Genomic DNA, 25,117 nt, shown 5'->3' with positions numbered 1-25,117 from the left:
TGGACTAATTTTCATGGTACTCAGTCCCTCTGGGAAGTAGGTCATTAAAGTCAACTGGACAGAGACAGAAACTTTAAATAACTAAACAGTGCTGCAGAAGGGTCAGAGTGACAATAATAATGTAAAACAGTTTTTCACTCATCCTACTTTGCAATATTTATGAAATTTCTCCATCATATATATATATATATATATATATATATTCATTAATATTGGAGATGACAAAATAGAACAATAACGAAAATTATTATCCTGTTACAATTTGATTTGTAAAACCAAAAAAACAAATCAGCAAAACAAAAATCTCAATTAAGAAATTAAAAATCACAATTACAGTAATATTTAGCTACCAAGACAACACTTGTCTTACACTGAAGCAGTAGAATTAGAATATTCATGTTACCTTTCTCAATGTGTATTCTTTTTGTCTCATGTCCCACATCATGACCAGCCAGATCTCCCTCTTTAGGTCCAGGCAGGACATTAGGTGACAAACCCATCAGCATTTGGTTCATAGAGAGCCCGTTCTGATGGACAGCTGCTAGACACAAGCACAGGCAGAAAGAAATCAGCTGTCACACTAACAATACTCTTTTTTACTTATTTTACATAGTCTTCCTCTTAATTATACAAGAATCCTAACAATCACAAAGTTACTTAATTAGTGCTATCAGGATCCACAGAGAGGAAAAGTTTCTTCCTATCACTTCTTCTTTAAAACAATTAATTTTAAAAAGAAAGTTCAGTAACTTTGGATAAAGTTAGTGATTTGCAAATATGTTCTTGCTTATTTAATAAGAATTGTTAAATTTTTAGTTCATTGTACAAAAATGCTTGAGTACCAACATTCCCAATATGCAGTCCCTAATAACTTCCTTAAATGAAGCATTGTGACCTTTCAGGTGATAAACACAGTTTTTCCATATATTCTGTGCAACAGTAGAAGTGCTTATTTGCTCATCAGACAGGTGGAAAAGCCCTGTCCCACAGCTTTCAGAGACCCTCATGAGTCTCAAACACATTTCAGAAACTCATATTAGGTAGTTTATATTTCTATGCTTTTATTCTGGAAAAAAATTTGTCTTCTCAAGATGTTTATGCCATTTTTAGTAATTTTTTTTAAATATGAAACCCATATTCCTGTAGTAGCCATCTTTTTCTGGCTGGCACTACAAAATATGTACTTAAGAATCAGGTGTGATGTTAACAAATCAGATAGGACAGAAAATAATTATCATATAAATAAATAAGTTATTGAAGTGATCCACTACTTAAGAACTCTGCTATGTTTACATGGAAGAAAAATTGTGCAAAGGTCCCACTCTTCTCTGTAAACTATAGAGTAAGCTGAACAGTACAATTTTCTTTTTTGTTAAAAAGAAGAGCAATTCCTTAGCAAAAACAATAAATATGTCTCAATTTAGATTTTGGCGATTCCTGATGTTATGTTGTTTCGGGGTTTTTTTAAGAGAACAACGGAAAAGAGCTTCATCAGTTGTAAACAAATATACTATTCAATCAATTAAGAAAAAAATTTAATTCCACATTTGTGAGGGGTTTTTTCAGATCTTCACATATGAAGTCTGCAGTGGGTTGATCCTGCTGGACACCACGTGCCCACCAAAGCCACTCCATCACTCCCCCTCCTCAACTGGACAATGGAAAGAAAATGTAATGAAAGGCTTGTGGGTCAAGCCTGGGGAAATAGACAGGTCACAGTATATGGGATGCCAATTTAATCTGCTCTCTGAATTGTCCAAGTGATAAGAAAACAGAATTTTCAGCTTGTCATAGTCAGGCCTCATTTCTTTTCTTTGGTAAGCCATTTTTCATCACACATTAATGAAAGATCTCTCATCTGAAGGTCAATGAAGAGTCAGCTTCCTGAGTATAGGGAGAGCCTGAAAAGGAGCAGCCTAAAGGACACATGTTGCATCTAATCAATATGGCCACCTATTTCATACAGCTATTTCATGGCCTTCTACATGTGTGCCAAACCCTCCAGTTTCACCCACTGACAAATTCCACGGTGGAAAGACTATTTAAACACACAAAAACCAGCAACAGAGCAGTATTAAAGGGAATGGACAAGTGTAACATGAATTTAAGTACATATCCATAAAATAGTATGCATTTAAAACCTTAATTTCCTTTGCTGCACTGGAATATCACAGAATTCAGAGTCTTTGCCATGTAATTTACATCCTGTATATGGAACTTTGATAAGAATGGTATCATTCTGGGACACCACAGTTTAATTTCACTCTGTCCCCTGTGAGCTATGAGGTGATATTCTTTCTAACATATTTCTCACCATTAAAAAAAAAATTATTTAAAAAATTTATAAAGTATGAACATTTTTTAATTTATTTAACCCAATTCTCTTTACCAAGCAATTCTACAACATAAAATATTGCTTATGAAGTCAGATTCAATATAGAAATCAAAACCAAGTAACCACATTAAATAAAATTCAATTTCTTTTAAAAATGTTTACACTATATGTATAGTTCTGAAACTAATCTAGCAAATTGCCTCCCGCCTGCAATTCTGTATTTCACTGCTCATATCTTTATGTTTAATATGACATGATGGCAGTTTATATCAGTACCTGTTAATGTAGCATCAGATATTACAGTACTGCAAACTGGGGAACATAATGTTGGGAGATAGTTATTGCAGCTGAACTTCTGAACATGAGATATATGAGATCTAGTTAAGGCGAGGGCACTGTGACCAGAAAAACAAGCTGCACCTCAGCAGTTTTAAAGTGGTGAGGAGGAGAAGAATGAGACCTACGGATTCTGTCTGAAGAGCTCTCGGTCCGTGCGGGAGAACTGGACACGCTGCTGCTTCGATGAGAGGATGGATGGCTGCCAGGTCTTCGGCCCTCTTCAAGAGAAGGAGCAGGAGAAGGGCTGTCTGGAACACGTTCCTAGACCACACAAAAAGTCATTGGGAAAAAATGACAACGTTAAACCAAGCCTCTGTTTCCAAACATCACTTCCGTAAACTGAATCTCCCTCCTAAATTACAACCTATTCATACCCCCGTTGACGTTTCCAGGATTTGCAGAGCATTCTCAAAGGAAACTTGGCAACTTTAGGACACTAGACCTTACATTTCAGCATGCAATGTGAGCCCTGCTCATCCTATTAGGCTTTTAAATGTCTTTTGGACTACTTAAAAAATAAGTGGTTTGTTCACCTTTGTTGTTGTTGTTTTGTTGTTGTTGTTGTTGTTTTGGTTTGGCTTTTTTGTTTGTTTTGGGTTTTGTTTTGGTTTGGTTTTTTCTGGGGTTTTTGGTGGTTTGTTTGTTTGTTTAATTTTTTTACTCGTATCATCATGCAATTGAATTGGAAGCATACATTTTGGCTTACAGATGTTAGCCTCATGGGATGAGGAATTATGTATTTCTGTAAATAAATAAAGACTAGGTACTGTTGTTTTATCTCATGTTGACTTTTACCTCACATTTTAATTTCAAGGAGGCTTCTTGAGCAACGAGATCTTATGGAACTGTTATGGATCATAAAGAAACTATAACCTCCTTATAGTACCCATATGTCACATGACTAATATAAGTCCAAATGTCTATTTTTACTACAGAACACAAACCTGGAATGAATCACACTTTTTGGATGAATGTGGCCATATCACTTCAAAATGGGGAAAACCACCATTCATATTTTTCTATTCAGGGAAAGGCCTGGCAGGGCAGCCAAGAGGAACTATGATGCACTTCAAGAAGCTCTTTGGTTTTGAGAACCAGAATGTAAGGACTGTGATGATTTGAATTGCATATCTGCTATGTGAGAATTGTTAGTATGCAGCAGACAGATATATCTGATATTTACCCAGAAGTTTGACACAAACTCAAAGGGAGATGAGTGCAGAATAGTTCTTTCTAGAAAATTCGCTGTCTTTCCCTGCAGTTTCCTTTTTACTGCTGAAAGTTTGCAAGACTCCTTGCTAAAGTATGTGAGAGTGAGGCTGTTCTGGAAAAATAGTGATAAAAATAAATAAATCCTATAGGGGAAATCTGTTGGAAGGATTGAAGATATTAAACTAACAGGTTTTTTTGCTTGTTTTTTCTCTTTTTGATAACTGAAAACTTGACTTATAATGAAAAAAACAATGAGCCCAAACCACCAATCAACAAACAACTGCACACATTCAACTCACTAAAAGCTTTTGGTAATGAAATAATGCAATTAGTACATGTTTAATAACAGAGAAAAACTCTTGCTGTTGGAAATGTATTTTCTTGAAAAAAGCAGTACTTTCCTCACACAGAAAAGTTCTTTTTAAGCAGTCATTATTTTATCATGCACAGTCACTAGATAAATATTTATTTCTTTGAATGCATTCCCAAGAAATTTTGCAACATCCTCAACTATAGTAATCAATAGATTTGTTCAAGTTCAGTTTCATAAAACAATATCTGCTGAACTTGAGATTTAGATTGCAAATGGATTCAATGGGCATACTGATGGAGTGGGAGGAGATTTTTTAGAGCAATGTTGCAAGACATTTAAGTGGATTCCACTTTAACAGTCTTAGGTTTTTAAGTCAAAAACCTTGATGAGGATAGCTTAACTGCATCATAGCTCTAGGCTTATTATGACTTTGATTGTGTTTATGTCCATGAACTGGGTATTCAAGAGGAGGATTATAATGCAGATGTTTTCAGAATGTAGAAGATTTATTTCTTTAGATTTAGGAGGATTTAAGCATGCACAGTGTACAGATTTGATATAAATTAGAACACAGTATATTTAATCATTCATTTAAAATATAATTTCACTGTCTGGCATACAATGTATTGTTCTTAGAAGGGTTTCATTAAAATGAAATCCAGTGAGCACATAAGATTTGAATACAGAGCTGCAGAGTAAATTAATTTATTTAAACAGCTTAATTTATTTATCCTATTTATTTATGTGTGCTTTTACAGCACGTATTATGAGATGGAGCGAGCAAAAGGAATGCACAGGACAACGAAATATAATTACTGTACAAACAAAACAGATAATGAGTTTTATTCTCATACAATATGATATAGACAAAATCCATGAGAAAACTATATATCTTGGCTTTATCAATTCATTTGTAAAATACCCTTTAACTCCAATAAACCATGGGATTGAACTACACAGAAATGCAAAATTAACCAATTTAGTACCTTAACTATTGTTTTATATCCTTGCTTCATAGTTCTACAATCAGCAATCTAGTCTATAGCAATTTTTCGTGTTTAACAAATTCACTGAAATAATAAATGGCAATGCTACTTATAATAAATTGAAATACTCTCTAGTTGTAAAAAAGTCATAGTAATAAACTAATGGTGCTGGAATATCAATATGTCTTCCTTAACAGAGATTTTGTGTAGAAAAGATTAATTTGGTTTGTGGCAAAATATTAACTTTAGACTCCATTTTAAATTTTTCAAAAAAGGAACTGTTCAAAATTGTGTTCATTCAATAAGGCAGATCAGAGCCATTTTGTCACTTCTACAGCGTGCCACTTTCCTGCAAGTTACTCTACATGAAACAGCAAAGAAATAGAACTTATTAACTTACAATCCTGGCAACAGATATCACCTAGGATTCTGTCCACTGCCCAATATTTTTCCTAAAACTTACCTACTTTCCTAAAACTCGACTCCAATGAGGCAGATATTTCTGGAGGATCTGGTGTATAACCCTCTCTCACTATTTTTTTCCCTCCATTTTTTGCTTCCCTATTTCCTTCTACAGATAGTCACAGGTAAAAAGTAGTGTTAACAATTCAGGTAATATGCAGGAATTTAGCATATGCTTGACCAGCGTTTCAGGATTGTTAAGACTCTCAGCCAGGTATCAGAGGCTTTACTAAGCAGTGAACAACAAGCTCTTAGGGGCCAAATTTGAAGCATTCCTTATCTTGGTGTCCTTCACAACTTGATACAAATCATGAATCCTAAGCATTTAAGAATCTGGCATTTGCCTCCTCCAAATATGTTCCTACCACAAAGAAATTTTCACTCTAAGGAACTCTAACACCCTTTCTTGTACTTTTATTCCAGTGGCAAGTTACACATCCTCAATATCAAGTCCATTTCATAAATAACAGGCTTGTTCCTATGACACTGGGTATTTTATTTTTTGCTGTAAAAAAACAGGTAAAAGATTTCAGTATCAGAGATTTTAACACATGAGATTGAGGTTATCTCTAGAATTGAAATCACCCCAGGTTTGTTCCAGAATATTACATATCATTCACAAAATCACAGTGTCTTGGTCTCTTCAAGTAAAACAGGAGAGTTTTTATGCATTTATCAGCTTTTTTTCTAGATTTCTCAAATAGGCAAATACTGCAAAATCTTATTCTGAGAGTAATTTTTTAAGTAACATTTAAAAAATAATTATCTTAATACATCAGTAATGTTATTCAGAAGACCAGAAATACTTTCTTCCCTATATCACATATCTTTGTCCATATATGAAGTTACAAAGTTAGTTACAAAATATTAATTTCTTTTTTTGCCTATTTTATTTCTGCTTCAGCAGCATGTTTTCACTGTTTGAAAATTGCTTCATTACCAAAAGCCTTCCTCAAAATATATCAAGACACAAAGCTGATGAAGTTTAGCTGTTGTATCACTATTGAAGACATTTCAGGTAATACATGTAGGAATGATACTTGTGCTCCTAAGAGGACAGAAAAATAAGTGGTATCTTCTAGGTTGTCACCACCTCAGTTTTCCTACAAATATTTTTTATTCTTTGCCCTTCTTGTTCCTTAACAACAAAATCGTTGATCACTTTCTGACAAAGTTTGAATACATGTTCTTGCAATAACCAAATCAGATTTGCATGCACAGTCTTCATCTGGCTATTTTGCTCCGACAGGTATTTAGTCTTGGCCTTTTACTATGCTCTAGTTTACTTTGCCATAAGACTCATCTCTTGGGTTTAGTTATCCTTTAATTTTAGTCCTGGAATGAGCTCTAGACACACAATGAAGTCTTGCTCTAAAGGTATATAATTTTTTTAACTATTCAGTTGTCTTGCTGCTCTTCAGTATTGAATAAACTCCTTCAAGGATGTTTGTGCTTTAAGTCATTGAAATGCAGAGGATAAAGTAATTTATTTTCGAGGTCATAGTTTTCATAGTTTAGGTAACTTTTGGAATTTTTTACGTTGGAAGAGATGTGTAAAGGCCATATAGTTTCAACCCACATGTCAGAGGCAGGTACACTGTCCACTAGAGCAGGTTTCTCAGAGCCCCATTCAGCCTGGCCTTGAACACTGCCAGGTATGGGGAAACCACAGTGTCCCTGGACAGGCTAACTGCATGCTAGGCAAAGTATAAATGACACAAACTGTTTTATACAGTTGTGATAATAATAATAATAATAATAATAATAAGAAGAAGAAGAAGAAGAAGAAGAAGAAGAAGAAGAAGAAGAAGAAGAAGAAGAAGAAGAAGAAGAAGAAGAAGAAGAAGCAGCATATTTTAATTAGGAGTGTGAGAGACTAGACTGGTTAATGACCCAGTGGCCCACTTGACCACCCAGGTGCAGACAGCACACACTCACTACCAGAGGCTACAGCTGGGTGTTGAAAAAGATAAGGAAGGAGCCTGGCAAGATGCAAATCTTGCCAATTTGCCATTGGGCTAGTGCTTTTTATCATGTCTCTGCCTTTTTCATAATGGCTCAGGCATGAAAACTCACCTCTGGGAAAGTACTGGGACATTCACACAAAGTCTGAAGGTGCTCACGCCTTCTGATGGGCATAATTGACTCAACTGTGCTGACAGGAGAGGCAGCTGTGACATCCCCAGAGGTATGATGGATCATGAAAGACTCAGGAAGTGTCCTGTGATCCACAGCCTTATACCATTCAGTCTGAAACTCCCTACCTCAGGAGAGGAACCTGGGCATTCCCACCTGAACCTAAGCATATAGAACTGTGGAATTTCGGTGTTTTGTAAGCTTTTCCTATTCCTGACAGATCAAGACAGCCACAAACACTTCAGCCAACAGATATTGAAATTGCAACAGTCAAGTCTTGTTGTGAGGTCCATGGGTGGTGATATCTTCCTATTCCTTTCAAATTTTTAAAGTATAATTTTTATGGTTTTATATTGCTATATTACTACATATAATAATAGCCTAAATGGCTACACATGTGCTCCCCCATTGCAACCAAACTGTTCTAAAATAAACCCTCCAAGTGTGTATTTAAGAACACGGATTTGTGTTGTTTCATTTGACATTCAGTGTGGTTTTGCTCTAATCTGCCCCAAGGAACCTATCAATAAGAACCTGCGTTGCCCTTACCTTTTGGGGTGGGTTGTAACAAGGAGTAGCTTATATTATTTCCAACCTTTGTGGGAAGACACCTGTCTTCCAAGCCTTTTTGGTGGTAGAGTTATTAAAATCGCTTTTAGAAGTGATCAAAACACAGATTTCTTTCTTCAGCTCCTTACTGACTTATTTTGAACTTGTGTGAGATGTATTCCAGGAATAACTTTCTTGTAAAATGTCACATTTAATTTGACATTGCTTTAGCTGAATAAGTGTAAGAAATTAGTTACTTGATATCTTTTGTAGTTTCTGCGAACAGAATATTTTATTTTTACAGTTTTTCATTCCACTTTAGTCAAGACACTATGATGCTCTAAATGAATATTTAGACTCAGGAATTGCAAAATTAACTGGACTAATAGTTATTTCCTAACTTTCTCAGTCACTTCTATATGTGTGTTATCAAACTGACTGAATGCTATAAAATTTTATTTCTATTTCCTTATCTGCATATTATCTGGCTTGCTAAATATCTCACTAACTTCACAGATGCACATGACATCTTCCTCACCTTGTTCTTACAGATCCACTTCTAATCCCAATCAAAATTCAGGAGTTCTAATATTTTGTATTGTCATTAACTGCACTGTTATTTCAAATCTTGGATGTCCTTTTTATGAAGAAAAGAATCCATGATGTTTACATGAGATGTATTCTCTCTCTGTGAACACCTTGAACTTATTTATCTTTTGGACCAATTGAAGTTAATTTGATTTCCATTATACTTTTTACTTCTGCAATTTTTCATAGTACCTACTTTGCTGTTCCCATCACAAGAACACTGACAACCGAAAGCATAAAATGAAGAAAGAGATCAACTGAAAAGAAGACTGAATTGCCTTGATTTTTAGTGTCCTGTTTTCTACATGTATTATTACAGCAGCAGTTAACTGACAAGAAGCCAAATAGGAGACTTCCAAGTAATCCTTTAACAGTACTTCCACAGCAAGAGATCTAATCCTTGGAAATCATGAGCAGTACATAATGCACAATGACCTAGCCAGGAAATGTGTGTCAATGGATAGGGCCATTACAGAGATTAAAAACAAGCAAGCAAACAAAGTTGATCCCTATCAATAGAAGAAAGAGCTTGGTTTTACCTTCACAATGAATATCTCTTCTAACAAACAAAATATCCTTCTAAGGTATTCAAAAAGCCCCATGCAATATGCAAATATATAGACATGCAAGAAAGTCTGTTCCAATTAAATTAGTAACTCCTTATTGGCAAGTTGGACACACTTTCTGATTTTTAAAGGTTTTTTTCTCCTCTTCTGAAAATCTAGCCTTACTTGCAAGGTAAGCTTAAGAAACATCACTAGGAATTCACCCTTCAAAGTAAATCCAAACCACACATGTATTAGCCCTATATGAATCTCATCCCTTGTACCTGACCCCGTGGCCATTTTGCATCAAGTCAATCTCACACTACGTACATAGCTCCCTGTTACACATGTGAATATGCAAATTTCCTGACATAAAGTTTGTACCACTTTCTATGTGTCATGTGTAAATACATATTTTACATGCCACAAGTTAATTCATACGAGCATATGGCTGCTATTAGCTTCAAACTGCACCTCAGAAACACACATGATAAAAGAACCATAGGATCCTTTATTATTACAAAAAACCCCCATGATTCCAAGTTACAGCCTACCATATTTAGTTAGCATCATCTAAGGTCATTATATAAAAAGTGTATTAAAAGCTAAAACAAATAATATTAATCATATAGATAGAATTAATTAATGAGGTGGAACACAGTGTCCTCTAATATAAAGATGGTTAAGCCATAACAAAGAAGGTCAACTATACTTTGACCTAAGATCTACTCATTCTAAATGAAAAAAAAAAAAGAAATGTGCATATACACAAGTTATTCTAATGCAGAGATCTTCTCTGCTATGTTCAAGTTCCTATAAATTAGATATCATATTCTCTGCAGCTAGGATAAAATAAAGTGTTATTTGATTTAAATTATACTTAAAAATTTATAGGTATATTCTAATTTTCATGTTTGGTTTCTTAACATGTAAAAGCAGTTGTTTTAGGAGCTGATAATCCTATTTTTATTCTAAAATATTTATTGTAGACCAATTACATTTTTTTATTTAAATGCTCTAAATCAAATTTCTCCTTACAGAAAGAAGAAAACTTGATCATACTTCATGTATCAGATAAAGAGGAAATTAAAGTAGCTTCCCTCTTGCACTTTTACACATTCAAGAAAAGCACTTTAAAGTAATGTCAAAATTTCTATTTTGAATGCACAATGCACTAATGTTTCTAAAAATAGTAGGTTATCTGAAAAGTCAGGTGTTTTTCAGGTTAGGCATACAAAAAGGGTTTTTCTGCCAATTTGGAACACAATCAATTTTGTTCTCATTCCCTGCCTGTAAAAGGCGTACAGCATATCCAGCTTCACAGGAATGCTGCCACTGCCTGTATAATGCTTTTCGTGTAAGACACAGAAGTGTCCATAGAAAACTTTTGCCTTCAACACAGGATTGAAGATTCAGATCAGTGAAGTGAACTTGCCCTTTTTCCTCTCAGAGTCTGCTTCCTTTCAGGTATGCTCTCTGGACTTGCTCACCACCAGTCTGACACGAGACATTAAAATGTACTCTGTTCAGCCATTTCCGTATGGCAGTGACATATTTCTTCTCTTTGGCTATTATTTGGACTTTTTGGGAAAAAATCACAGAAACACATGAGTCTGAGTTGGAAGGGTCCCAGAAGGACCATCAGGTCCAGGTCTTGAGTGAACAGCCCATATGGGGATTGAATCCATGACCTGGGTGTTATTAGCACCAGGCTCTGACCAACTGACCTATCTATTATAGGCAAAAAAAAGATAGGAACATTAAATTACACCAACAGGAACACACATATTGACAATGAAAAATGAAAAAGTGAATGAATTCCAAAATTAAATTTTATGTCAGAATAGTCCTATAAACAAAGTTGTTCTAAAAAATAAAATCAGTCAGCAGCTACTTTTGTTAAAAAAGTTAACAGTAAATTTCTGCTATTGGATCACAGGAATATATCTATCTATAAAATATATCTATAGATAGATTTATATCTATATCTATAGATAGATTTTAAAAAAAGGTAAAAAATAGTGTAACACAACCAGTGCTATGATAGATGTGAGGGAATTAGCAAAGTTTAGTCTGATATATCCATTACACAGTGAAAACTACCGTGCCACTGCTGTCTCCACTTTTTCAGCTGAACATATTGGTTTCTTCTGCTTTATTCTTAATTCTTTCTATAAGTATTAGTCACATATGGATAAATTGCAATTTTTGATTCTGGCATGCTGCTGCTCTGTTCTAACTTTTACGATGTAATTTCAAGTTGCTATCATTATAAGGTATGTCCTTTATATTTTCATATATCTTTCTGCTGAGTGAAAAAAAATTGATGTAGTGAAACTGCTAACAAGCAGAGCCTTTGAAACCATGGGCAGGTGATGAAAGCCACTTCACGTCTAAAGCATCGCCAGGTCACAGCTGTCACACTCACTGCAATTCATTGTTGTCACAATCTGCTGTCCCTGCTTGTTGTTGCTCTCCTCTTATTCATCCAACTCATATATCTAAACATTCCATTACAAAACGACATCTAATGCTCATCTCATGTTCGAAAGGGCACAACACTCTTCTGAAATATAATTCTGAAGATTTTAGGGCTCAGAGTTCACTGCCAAATCTAAGGTGTTGCTTTGTAAGGTTTCCCTTGTAATTTTGTCTTTGTCTCATCTCCTGAATGCAGCAGGATAAAATGTTTAGTTAGTACATGATCTCAGCTTTATTCCAACACCTTATCATGAAGAAATGAAATATTGCCCAGTAATAGAAAGGCATTTGAAGCTTTGTGAGTTTAAAGATAACAGCACTAGCTGTGAAGTCGGTGAATTGGAAGGAAAGGTCAGCAAGTCATCTACTGTGGCACTGTTCACAAAGGCAATCCTATCCAATGAACCTGGTTGCTCATAATCTGAAGACTTTGATTTTCTAAGACGTAATTTTGTTCTTTGTTACTTAATTAGATATGGTTACTATTGATTTACTTTTCAGAGTCCAAATTTCTCACAGGCCTTCTAACTTTCAAGCAGACTTTACACTGGCAAACATGCTGTACTCTAATTTCAAATCTATGCTGTTGTTTCAGGTTACAACTACAAACTCTGAGACGAGTGATTCAAAAACTTTTCAATTTGTGGAAACATTGACACTAAGGAGAAAACACTTCAGTAAAATTAGGGTTAAAAATGAGTAAAACCATATGAAAACAAAACCAAGATGTCTGAAAATAATAGCAATAAAAAACTGGAAGCTATAATTCTAATAACAAACAGTTTCATGAAAGAGAGCAACTGCACTATTTATCCATTCCTGTAAAAATAAAGAAAAAGGAGGTTTGACCTTCTCACTTACATTTATTCTTGAAGATATTTATTTTGATTGTAGTATAAGTTATTATTCATAAACATTACACTGCCAGCACAAGGTTCAAGAAGTATGCTGATTACAGTTGCCTCCTCAACTACTCAGTGCATAAAACTCAGTGGACATTAAAATCACAGCCTCTGACTATGCATAGAGAAGAACAGGTAAATTGCCAGTGACATTTTGTCCATCCTCATGGAAGAAAATCACCTAATAATGACCTCATGCTTTTAAGTTTGTGAGGTTTATGTTTCAATCCTGTTCAGTATTAGAAAATAGGAACATAATTACTTATCTGTGGTACCTCTATCCACATGACCATGTTCCTCTGCAATAGATAATAACAGAGAATATAAACCTAGACATATGTTGTAACACAATGGGGCTGAAGGAATGAGTGGGAAACAGTATGTTCCTTAGCCCTTATGGTACTGTTGAAATAACTATGTGCAGCAAGATCTTACATTTAGAAGTAAGTTCTGAGTGACAAGTAAAAACTTGTGTTTATGGATTCACCTGTAGTAGAAATTAATTGTGAGCAACAACTTACAGGCCTTGAAGAAGTCATGACAGCACTTAGGTAATGTCATGTTTTGCATAAACGACCCAAAATCCTTAATTTACTAGTGCAAACTTCAGAAGAAATCTGTATTTCACCTCATATGTGCACACTTTTCTAAAGAGAACTTAGGCTAATTTGGTAATTTAAAACCATTTCATTGAAATCCACATATTTTTATATTACAGTTATGTGCAAACCAGATGGGAACATGAAACCTGGTTTGTCAAATAGCTTGCACAGGATGTTGTGCCAGGAGTTATGCAAAAGTTGGCAGCTACAATGAATATTTAATTAGCATGGATATGAGAGCTGAATTTTCAAAAATGACATTGATACATACTGTAGATTATTAATACAAACAAATGCTCAAATAAGCAAACTTTTGGAAAGAAATTATGATTTTCCAGTTATAACATGCTGTTGGAATGTTTCAGAGAGCCTAAATTGCTAGGTACTTTCAAGGTCTTCACCTAGATTATAAGGAATCTATCTCTGCTAAAGGAAACAGATGAGTTACAAAAATGGACTTGTTAAGAAGTAAACAAACCCCAGGATAAGGAAAATTTTCTGGTATGGGACTGCCCACTGTTATAATAATATACACAATTATATGATGACAGTATGTCCTTTCAGAGTCCAATAGTTTTTAACCTACTAGACAAGTTTAGATCACATGAGCCAAAAGTACTTCTCAGTTAAGTGCTTCCTGGGTCCAGCAATGTTCCCATAATGAGGTTAGATCTGTCAACAGAGCAGGACCTGCTTTCCACAAAAGGAAACCATTTTACACGGCCTATGAGATATGTTGTACTCAAATGTACCTGACTGGTAACTGGAGACAAAGGTAGTGGTCACAATGCAATATGCTCCCATAAACACATATTTATATGTAGGCCATGGTAACTTAAGCAGCTTTAATAGCTACAACTAACTTGTAAATCAGCTTTACAAGCTAGAAGTCAGCTTGTTAAAGTTTAGAAACAAGGTTACCAATGCTCATGAAGGTCAAATTTTATACTCTTACATATGAAATAAAACAGCTCATAGAAAATGAAAGGAGGGAAAATAGCATGAAAATAGTGAAAACAAAGTTTTGTTGGCACAGTAATTCATATGTCAGGTATCATTTAATATGTGCTCCATCTCATCCTCATTTTTTAGATACCCCAGTAGGACTGGTGGCCACTGTTCCAATTAAGAGAATACATTTAGAATGAAATAAAGCACCATGTGTGTTCCAGAAAATATTAGTATCATGTAACTCTTACTAAATACCAATCAGTAAAAATAGGAAAATAGAGTTGCAAAAATCACCATGCAATCAGTTAGTTAGCATCAGAGTACTTATATCCCCAACACAGGGGCAAGATGGAAACCAGGGTGGGGATCTAGTCTTGTTGGCATACCACCTAAATAAGCAATTCTTTTCAAACCAGTATCTTAGCTGCTCTTGTCAACAAAGGTGAGAAAGGGATGCCACTGAAGGCCTCCAAAGGAGACCCTAGATTTGGAGGTATAGGTGACTAAATTAGGCTATCAGATTATATTTTTCTAGATCAATAAAAACATAGATTTGCTGACTTTTAACTGAACAGTTCTTCGCAGTTCTGTGCTTGTTAGGTTAAAGAAGAAAGGTGCACCAGTATGTTGAATGTCTTAATAAAGTCAAAGTCAGACCTCTTCACTCTACTTAAATCATAATGAACTTCAAAACTTTTATAATGTCTGATTTGAAGGTCCAAGAGATTCTAAGTTTACCTAATTTTTGTCAAAGAAATTGCATGAATGGACTGATTTCCAACATAGCCCTGAAAAACTACACAAACTTGCTTTTGCGTGTCTATTTCTAAGACACATTAGATAAAAGAACAAAAGTTTGTGTACTTTCTCATTTGTTAGACCTAAAGAAGGATAAGAGGCAAAACATAGATATCTGAATAAAGATCAAGTCATAATTACCTAATGGTAACTTCATTCTTTTAAAATGAAATGCTTTAAAATGAAAACAGATCACCTTCAGTAAAAGGAAGAAAAAACTCCATGCCTCTGGTAAATGCCCCTATAACCAGATTAATTTAATTAAAGGCCATAAGCAAAACCTAAAACAGGTAGACAAGTTCAGATATCAGATATTTTTGAGATATCCCTATAATACTACACTTCTGACCTGCAGATTACTGGGACTGTTCTGTGCTATTTCATTCTAATTTGTTCTGGGATTTGGAAAATTTAGTTTCTGCACAGGTAAAGTATCAAACCTTTCAGCCTTCTTCAAATAACTTAGAGCATTTCAGTTCAAATGTTTAGGTTTTAAAATTGGAAGAAAAATCTCTTCTAATTTAAGAGTAATTTTTTCCATGATATCTATATTAGAGTGTAGACTATAAAATACGAGAAAAAGACAAAGGTGTGTATGAAAATGCTTCAATTTGAGCGTTGCTTTTATACTGATTTAGAGTGAAGGAGAGGAACTGAGATGCCAACAGTGGCCACTGGCCACAGCCTGTTGTGCTCTCGGAGTCACCACTCTTAGTTTTCCTGTATTTACTGACAGTATGACTTACCTTAGAACATTTGACACCTCTACAATACACCTTTACAATATTTATGGTGGTTGGGAGCGGGCTACGATTTGATGTCTTTTGGTTTGGTTGGGTTCATTTTGGTCTGTTCTAGAGTTACCTTGATAACAGATGTCTCCACTCGGGAGGGAGGGCTCTGCACTTGTGCTGCTGCTGCCATGTTGGCGATGGTGCTGAGGTGGTTCATCTGGCTCATTGCCATCGTGACAGAGGCTGGAGGTAGGCTCACGGGAATCAGCGGGTGGGGCATCATCATAAAAGGAAGTTCCAACCCTGTTGGGGGGAAAAACAGGGAAATAGGTTTATGCATCTTTTCTTAAGCACTGTCTTCTTTTTCTCCTGATGGACAACATTCAAGTGACAGGTGACAAGATGGTTCACATTGCAGGAAAAAGCAGCTCTATGTCAGTTCTCTTCTGAGAGATGCAGGGGTGAATCACTAGCAACCAAGGAGGGTTTCTAGTCACAAGGAGAGGCTATTAGACCTCCTAGTTTGTTTATATCTGTGTAATGTGTGATATCATTGCTAAGCCATGGCTATTTATTATAGTTTTTGATATCTGCTGTAAGGTGCCTTAGCAATGCTTCATTATGCCACCGATGCACAAGTCAGCAGTTATTTTAAGTATCAATTTTATTGCATATGTATTTGTTCTTTACTGTCTCCACTTCCCCTGCTTAATACTCTAAGGGAAGTATTCCAGTATTCCGCACATCCTTGATTTTTTTCATTGCCTATTTATAAACACCAAAAAAAAGAGACAGGAACTAGAAGATTGCTGATGTTAGTGCTGAAAGATGTCAACCCGTACCATTTGGCAGAAGGTGGTTCTGTTGAAGAGGGTTGAGAGGATGGCTAACTGGAACATTATGCTGTCCAGGCAAGTTGGGGTGGTTAACAGAGGCCTGTGATCCTTGGGTGGGGGGAGACTGAAGTTTTTCTTTATCCCAAGAACCATCACTGCTGCCTGTGGGGAATGAATATATATTATTTGGATGAATGAAGACTCCAAATTTTCAATTTCTGAATTTGGAAGCAAGGCCAGCATTCCAACCTTTTTTGCAGGTGGAAATTTGTTTTTTATTTTCTTTTTAATATGTGGGTTGGGGGAAGGAATTTAGGTTAGGGATTTTTTCCCACCCTCTGAAAAAGAATAACTTTTTTAAATTAAGAGGTAGCACTTAGAAAATAAAACTATATATGGCACTTTTTAATATGTGAGAGAATATTTTTGCCTGCAAAATGTCTAACAAAAATATGGCCTGTTATGCCAATTAAAATTTAAACTGCAGTTATATCGTGTCCTGTATTTGTGAATAAACAAACATTCTTTGGGAGTAATTAAAAAATTAATTTATTGAGGGCACCAACATGCATGCATATATGCTTGGCTGATGATTCTATTTTGTATATGAAATTTTTATTTCATACTATTAATATAAATGTTAGGGATTACATTGATTCTTGCAGTCTTCTGGCAGTGGAACAGACTAACAGCAAAGACGAATGAGGACAAACAAGTATTGAGATGAGAAATAATTCATTTCTTTGAAAAACACCCTTTTTCAGTATTGCAGACTTCCTCATAAAAAATAACCATAGAATTAAATAAGGTACAATTAAAGGACAATACGATACAGTCTGTATAAAGGACAATAATAATTAATATCTCATTATAGATTTGTGTATTTATGCGCAATGAAAAGATTAAGATCTTCCAGCCTGACAAACTGTATTATTCTTGGTGTGTACTTACATATAATGCTGAGATTGAGTGTATGTATGTTTATGCATACACAGTAATCTATACACTCACTGTATGAGTTTATTTACCATACACAATCAATAAACAATGTTTGAAGATATTAATAAATATGGATATATGCATGCATTCTCAGCAGTATTAATATACCCATCAGCAATATATGATTGCTTCCTTTTTTATGTGGAGCACAATTTCAACCTCCTGACTTTGAAAATGTCTACTCTTTTCATGGGAGCATGTCTTGATAGGGACTTTAGGATGATACAAGTCAAGATGTATTCAATCTATGCTCAGTCTCTATTTAGCATTATGGATTATAGCAAAGTACATATTTCTGAATGTTTTTCTACATATATCCTACTCTTTAACGAACAGCAGAGCCTGAAAAACAACAGGAACGACACCACCTCCTTCTTACTTCAGTAGAAAGGGGATAAGCCTATTAGTTTTGACATATTTTAACGTCGTTTTCATTGGATGACAAAAGCACAGAAGTTGGTAGAATTCCAATTTAATTTCTCTAGATCTATTAAAAACCTGATTGTAAAAGCTGTACAACATAGTTTATAATGAAAAATACTCCATTATTGCCATGATTTTCTTTCCCTAGTTACTTCAGGAAGACAGTTAAGGCTCAATATAAATTCTAACTCATTAGCTCAATACTGTCTCAATCCCAGTGTAAATTGTTCAGAAGTAGGTAATGAAAATTCAGTCCAAAGTCTCCTGCAATCAAACAAAGCAATTTTATGAAACAATGAAAAGAATCAATTATATTAGATACTTTTATTATTTTACAAGAAATTTTCATAACCTTTATGCAGTGAACATACTTGAGATGGTAAATCCTTATTCAAATCTCATGACCTCTGACAAGTGAACATGTTTTCTTATATTTTGAGAACTAAGATACTCTCAAAAAGCCTTAACACACATTTAAATACATAGTAAAGCAGCTAAATCTTATCTGGAAAAATATTTATTTTCCTTTTAATTTCATATTCTCTAATTTTCTGCTTTTTACCACTGTGATGTACATATTTTGCTCCTTAACATCCAGGCCTACCCCACCCTCCTGTTTTGCTTATCCCTTCTGAAGAGTTTGTAGCAATCCATTGCAGCACTCCACTTGTAGAAGTCATCCCACCATGTCTTCGTGCTGGCAACTCTGCCACAGTTTTCCTGCTGCACGATGGCTTCCAGCTCTTCCTGTTTGGTGGCCATGCTGTGTGCATTGCTCTAGATGCATTTCAGCTGGCCCATTGATTCCACCACCACCTTTTTGGGGGGGACAAGTAATTTCTGCATGACTTTTCTTAGGTTCTTCTGTGATTTATAACATATTAATAAACCACTTTGCAGTCTTTGCCACCACATGGCTCTCCATCCTCTACCTCCAGTGAGATGGCAGAGCAAAGTATCTTGCTAAAACACTGTCCTTCAAACACTGCTGTGCCTTGTCCAGACATCTCTAATGAGCTTGATTTTTTCCCTTTCCACCTTTAAATATAGGTTAAACCTCTTTTAATGAGCCCTACTAATTCCTGTTTCCCCTTTGAGCCAGGTGTAGCATCTTTTATATATATGAATACAAATAATACATAAATATATATTAGTAATTATATGAATATTTGTTAGCATTATGAGGAAGATGTTTGCATTTTACATGGTTGCTGAATTGCCAGTAATGAGATATTTTCATTATTTTTATCAGCAAGATATTCTACAGTGCAGTTAATTTCACGTTACATGCTGACGTTCGATATGGAGATGGAGTCAATTCTTCTGTGACCCTTCCTAACCTGGTCACAGAATTTTGCAAGGTCAGTTATAGTTTGCCAATTATGGCTCTGCTTATGTGGCTCAGAAATTAGAGCTTTTCTAAATCAGTACTCTTTTCTGCCTCAAAATTACAGTGTCTGCTGTTTTAGCGTGATATTGAACCCAATAATAATTTGGAAGAGAGAAGACAAGTTTCAGAAAGCCACAGTATCAAGGCTAGCATTTAGTGACAGTGTCCTTAATATTTGTAGTCTGAAATCATCTGTTAAGATCTGCTTATATGGAAAATGATTTATAGACTCTATAGAATTCAATCCATAACATTAGAAACCCCTTTCAAACTTCTGAGTGTCAAGCTTCTGAACACTTTAAGTGAACAGACACAGATACAAAGTCTTGGCCATGCGCTGCATTTTTCTTATGCTAGTTAAACAGAACACTTTTTCTCTTAGAGGAAACAATTATTTTCATTAATGTCAAAGCAAAACAAGTGTTATTCTTTAGACACTATTCACTGTCTGCACAACAAAGTGCAAGCTACCAGTTCTGTCACTTTTTACATTTGGTTTTGATTTAATGCATACAGTGGTTTCAAAGAGTATTAAAAATCTGTTGCCTTCTTCCTCTTCACTTGTTGCCCTGCTGGAGGCTTATGTTTTTCCAGTTTCCATCAGTGGTTGTCAAGTCTTTGTAATAGGATTAAAAGCTTGGACACCTGATATCCCTGGGTGCTGCAGTTCACCCTCATAAAAGCTGTTTGCTTTAAATTGAGAGAAAATCAGTTTTTAGTGGCATAATTAATTAAATTATGCAAAGTGTTCCAGATTCAGCATAACACTTTCTGAAGCAGCAATTGGAAGCTCTACATTGCATTCAAACAGCATTTCAATTGATGCTGCACTAGGCTGACCACAGAGTACCATTTTCAAGGCTTTCAAACACAAGGGATCCAATTTTGAAATGCAAATGCTTAATGTTGAGTGCTCAAACCCCATACATATGTACTTGAATAGGCAATTTGGTAGCCAACTACATATTTCATACGTGATAGTGCTAATACAGGCACTCAAAAAATTGAAATGAAGTTCCAAATGTAAGTACACGTGCTTAAAAACTAGGCTCAGATGATCTCACATTTTCTCATGATGGACAACTCAATGGAATAAGAATGACAATACTTTTTCACAATTTAAAAGGCATAGTACAGAATCCATTGCTTTCCTCATCACCAATACTTCAGCACATATTTTCCATAATGTGAGTTACCTTCTCCCATAATCAGCAGTTACACAACAAACCATTATTTGTACACTGAAGTGGGTCTGTAAAAGCCTGATGCCTGGATTATTTGTATTCATTAGTAGCACAATTAGGTAGCTAAGGATGGTAATAATAAATTGAAACAATTCTGGACTAGAAGGTAATGCAGCCAAGAAAAACAAAATGAAGCAGAAAACTAGTGTACAATGTCAGCCTCACAAACAAATGCTGATCTAAATGTACCAGGTTCGTTTTTATAATCATTCCTCTTTGCAGACTCCTTTTCCTTTATTCATTCTGACCCCATTAGAATTCAGTTTGCTTAAATGTCTGTTTCCACAATGTGAGCTGAACAGTTTAGTTCCTGTGATAGTCAACAGGGATCCAGCCAAAAGGTTCTGGAGAGCTGCTGAGCTCACTCTGTGGGAGACGGGCCTATCTTTGGCCAGCTGAATCTGCATCTGGTGCTTCCAAAGACTACAGTGACCCTTCTCCCAGACTCAGTTCAATGGCCTGAACACACAACTCCTGACATGGCCAAAATTGAATTTGAATCATGTCTTGTAGGGTTGGTGAGTACCACACAGCAGACCCCAAGGCTATCTGGAGGTGTAGATCAGGCAGGACGCTCGAGGGTATCTCAGGCAGTAGCATATATCTATGCCTAGGCAGCCAAGCCAAACTTTTTTTGATTATAGGTGGTTTTTAGAAATTAAAATTAGGCTATCTGCCAGGCTCTTGGGTCTTCCCCTTCCTTTCATGTGGAAAACTTGATATTTTATGGAATTATATAGAACAATTCAAGCATGTCTTTAGGCAAGTGAACCCCAGCACTGGCTGGGGAATAGTTTCAGGTATCATTATATACACAAGCAGTATCACATAGCAAAAGCACAAAAGAGTCTGACTTCCCACTAACAAATCAGCTTTTTTTTGTGTGTGCGTGCTACTGATCTCCTTTTAGTCTCATAATCTTTCTGTTATCTTCTGTGTTTGCTGAAACAATTTGTATCTCAGCAACAATTACCAAACAAAGCATCAGTATCAGCTGTGTTGGCTCATTTTTCTGAAGTGGACTATTCACGATCTGGGCTATTTATGTCCACTGGAAAATATGCATAATCAGTGTGCTAAAAATTGGTAATCTTAGCCTCCTGACAGTGAGGAAACCATTTTTTAAACTGCCCAAATCAAGTGCTGCTGCTTTAGTCTTTGAATTGTTATAAATTTGTGATTTGATTTCTATATAATTCAGTTTTCTAAAATCAGATGTACAATTTATCTGCAATATACGAGTGCTGTGAGACTGTGTAAAAGACACATGCCTCCAGATAAAGGCATTTTTATGAGGTCTCTATGTTACTGTTACATCATTGAAGGGGAAAAAAAACCTTTGCCATTTGTAAACAGTATCTGTCTAATATTTTTGCTACCTCTTCTGGGACCACAAAGTGATCAGGAGAGAAAGTACTACAACACGGAAAAAAGAGTTTCCCAAGTCTTCTCTGTAACCCTCTGTATTTGGCTTTACATAAGGATTCTTCTTTTCTTTGTTACCCCCTCACAAAATTTTGCTTTGTTTTGGGAGTTTTGGGTTATAAAATCACGTTTATGCTCTTAAATGGGCCATGAGCAATGTGGGCTCTTAATTAAAAGTATTCATAATTTTCTCTAAAATAGTAGGCTGATGGGTCTGGTATTTGTAGTTCTGCTATTATCATGACAGATTATATACAGGTGCAGTAGCAAATTAAAGAAAAACCATATACACACAAAAAACCCCTATCCTTTCATAAAAATTTTCCTACAGAAATATATAAAGGAAAAGCCAAAAGAACCTTTGGAATTGCATACTGTTTATTCTTTGCTGACAAAAGTAGTAATCTGAAAAACAGTTAGTAGCCTCAATCATGTAGACTCCTTCATTCACTGTTCTAATTTTATTGCACGCTTGTTTTGTGGCAATGGCAAAGAAATTACAACAGCACTTTGCACCATAAGCCAAATTTGTACCCACTTTACTTTTCCCATATTTATGTTCTGATAATAAAAACTGTAGTAGAAACTGTTAATTCCAGGAAATAAGATTGAATTCTAAATGCTGAATACCAGAGTATAGGTTTAATCATTAATCAGGAAATACTGAATTTATATAAGTTAGTAAGTGAAAGAATTTTTTTACAGTTACAATGAATCTCATAGAATATAGATATTTTATACTAATCCTTCATTATTTCACCAAAAAAGATTAACACAGGAAAAGCTTTTTAAAATTCAATTTAATGAATAATGAAACTGTCCAAGACAACTGAAAGCTCAGCAACTCAGTTACAGGCCGTGTGACATTTACTTAAAAATAGATTTTCCATTTGTATCCTCTTACTAATACCTACCTTGAGCTAATTTCATAGATAAAAATCAGTTTATTTTATGGCTATATGATCTTAAAAGATAACAATGCGATTTTAGATATGCAAAAATAAATGTGTGACATCATCAAGAAACAAAAACTCAGATGTGTTGCATTCACTTTGTTCAGGGCAATAAAAACTGGACCCCATTTTCCTGTCAGGTACACCTGGTTAAACAAGTTAACTTCAGACCAGAAAGCTGGAAGTACAGCTAGTCCCTTAAGGCTATAGTTTTTAAAATATAAAGACTAATGAGCCATCAGAAGTCAACCAAAAACCACTAAAAACTACATTGTCCTTCTTTCTCAACACAATGAGAATCACAAAGCATTTTGCAAACATCTGGATTACAGTGGTATGTGCTTTTGTACAAAAATTGCCTGTTCAATAGATAATTAATATATTACTATATGTAGTCATTGCATGCAATTGCAGATATTAATATTTTCTGTATGCTTAAGAAACAGGTAAGAGTGAATATGCCTGGCTGAGTAGTCTACAGGAACATGTTTAGAACATTTTCTGAAAAATATAGGTTTAAGTTTTTTTACTGTAAGATCCTGTTAGTTCAGTTTAAAAAGAAAGAAGCTATCCTCATTTGATTTGTTGGTCTATATAATCAGTATAACGGAATGATGGGCTTCCTTTTTAGCGCAGTGGAAACTAAAACAGACAGGCCCAGAGACTTGTCCAAGGGGAAAGACACAAGTTTAAGGTTCTGAGTGATTCATGCCTATGAGTAAGTGACTAATCTTTCCTGAAAATATGGATTTAGATGGGATTTTGTGATCAGTATTTACAGTGGTCTGATACAGGCAATATCTCAGTTGGTGTGGACCCTGCTTTTTGATCCTTATTACCTCTAGTCTGAGTTTTACAGCCTCTAATTCTGTATTAGCAGTGCTCAGAAACAAAAGTAAACCAATGCATTATACCATGTATGTAGTCAGTAACTTGTCATCCCCCTTTTCTTTCTCTTTAAAAAAAATTCTCAAAAAGTTTAGAAAAATAATAACCTAATTACTGCCCCTTTAACTCAAGAAGAAAACGCCTGCAGATTTTCAGGACATCTAAGTACAGCTGGCAGTCCTGTATAAACTATAAACTAAAGAAAAACAAATACTAGAAAATCCTCAGTAAATACACTGAAGTGCAAAAATTAATTGCATAGACAAAATGCAAAAAGTGAGAATGCCAAGCTTCCTAATGTCTTCTAGTAGACAGACATAATTGTTAGCTAGTCCACACTTTGCCCCACCTGTTTCAGCTGTGTTACAATATGAAAAAATATGAGAAGCAAGATATATTGGGCTTGAAAGCAAAAATTAAAATCAAAAGCAAAATTAAAAGTGAGAAAGCCTCTGTAAAATCATGTTCCATCTATTCCAAAGAAGATGCATCAGGGATGAAAATGCAAAGCAGGGAGGTTGACATATTACAGGGAATTAAGTTTATTGATGACTTCTTTAAAAAATTGCTGAACTGAAGAGGAATATTTCGATTTCCAGCACGAATGCTGCACAAACTCGTAACAGTACGTTGACTCTAAAAGGTTGCGCACAGAATGCCTTCTTGAATACCATTTTTCAGATTTTTTCTCACTGAATTTTTTTAGTCATTTTCTTAGGAAGTAAGGCTAAATTATCAAAAATGAGTCCTTATTAATCAACAGATTAATATCCAGTCTTAAGCAAAGTTGATCGCAAGGTCTCATAGCAATTACATCCCTGTGCTCTCTGGGAAAACAAATGCAAGTTGGCTGCATGAAACCCTACCAGCTGCAGCAAGTCTCAGGCACTCTCCAGAGCACATGGCTGTGCTTCCCATTCAGGGAAAAGGAGACTTATGTTTGCCCTGATATTGGCTTGATGAGCAGCATGGGGCTGGACACAGAGGTTTCCGAATCGATGCTGTGTCTCTCCTACACTAGAAAGC

At 35.3% G+C, this 25,117-nt stretch overlaps 1 protein-coding gene across 8 annotated transcripts in view; it reads right to left on the bottom strand.

Moving 5' to 3' along the window:
* Positions 1 to 25,117, bottom strand: part of DACH1 (dachshund family transcription factor 1) — a 354,099-nt gene that overhangs the window by 101,109 nt on the left and 227,873 nt on the right. For 3 of the 8 annotated variants that reach the window (XM_030948579.1, XM_030948600.1, XM_030948611.1), the window contains exons 4-7: positions 16,776 to 16,931; positions 16,064 to 16,236; positions 2,800 to 2,935; positions 404 to 541 (exon numbers count right to left, since the gene is read on the bottom strand). In XM_030948579.1, the coding sequence (XP_030804439.1) occupies positions 404 to 541; positions 2,800 to 2,935; positions 16,064 to 16,236; positions 16,776 to 16,931 (603 nt within the window). The remainder of the gene's footprint in view (positions 1 to 403; positions 542 to 2,799; positions 2,936 to 16,063; positions 16,237 to 16,775; positions 16,932 to 25,117) is intronic. The other 5 variants (XM_030948647.1, XM_030948638.1, XM_030948629.1 and 2 more) reach the window with 3 other exon arrangements.

The sequence above is a fragment of the Camarhynchus parvulus genome, chromosome 1, assembly GCF_901933205.1.
Source record: "Camarhynchus parvulus chromosome 1, STF_HiC, whole genome shotgun sequence".
Classification (NCBI taxonomy): domain Eukaryota; kingdom Metazoa; phylum Chordata; class Aves; order Passeriformes; family Thraupidae; genus Camarhynchus; species Camarhynchus parvulus.
The sequence above is the reverse complement of the archived record's forward strand: the minus strand, read 5'-3'. Positions and strand labels throughout refer to the sequence as shown.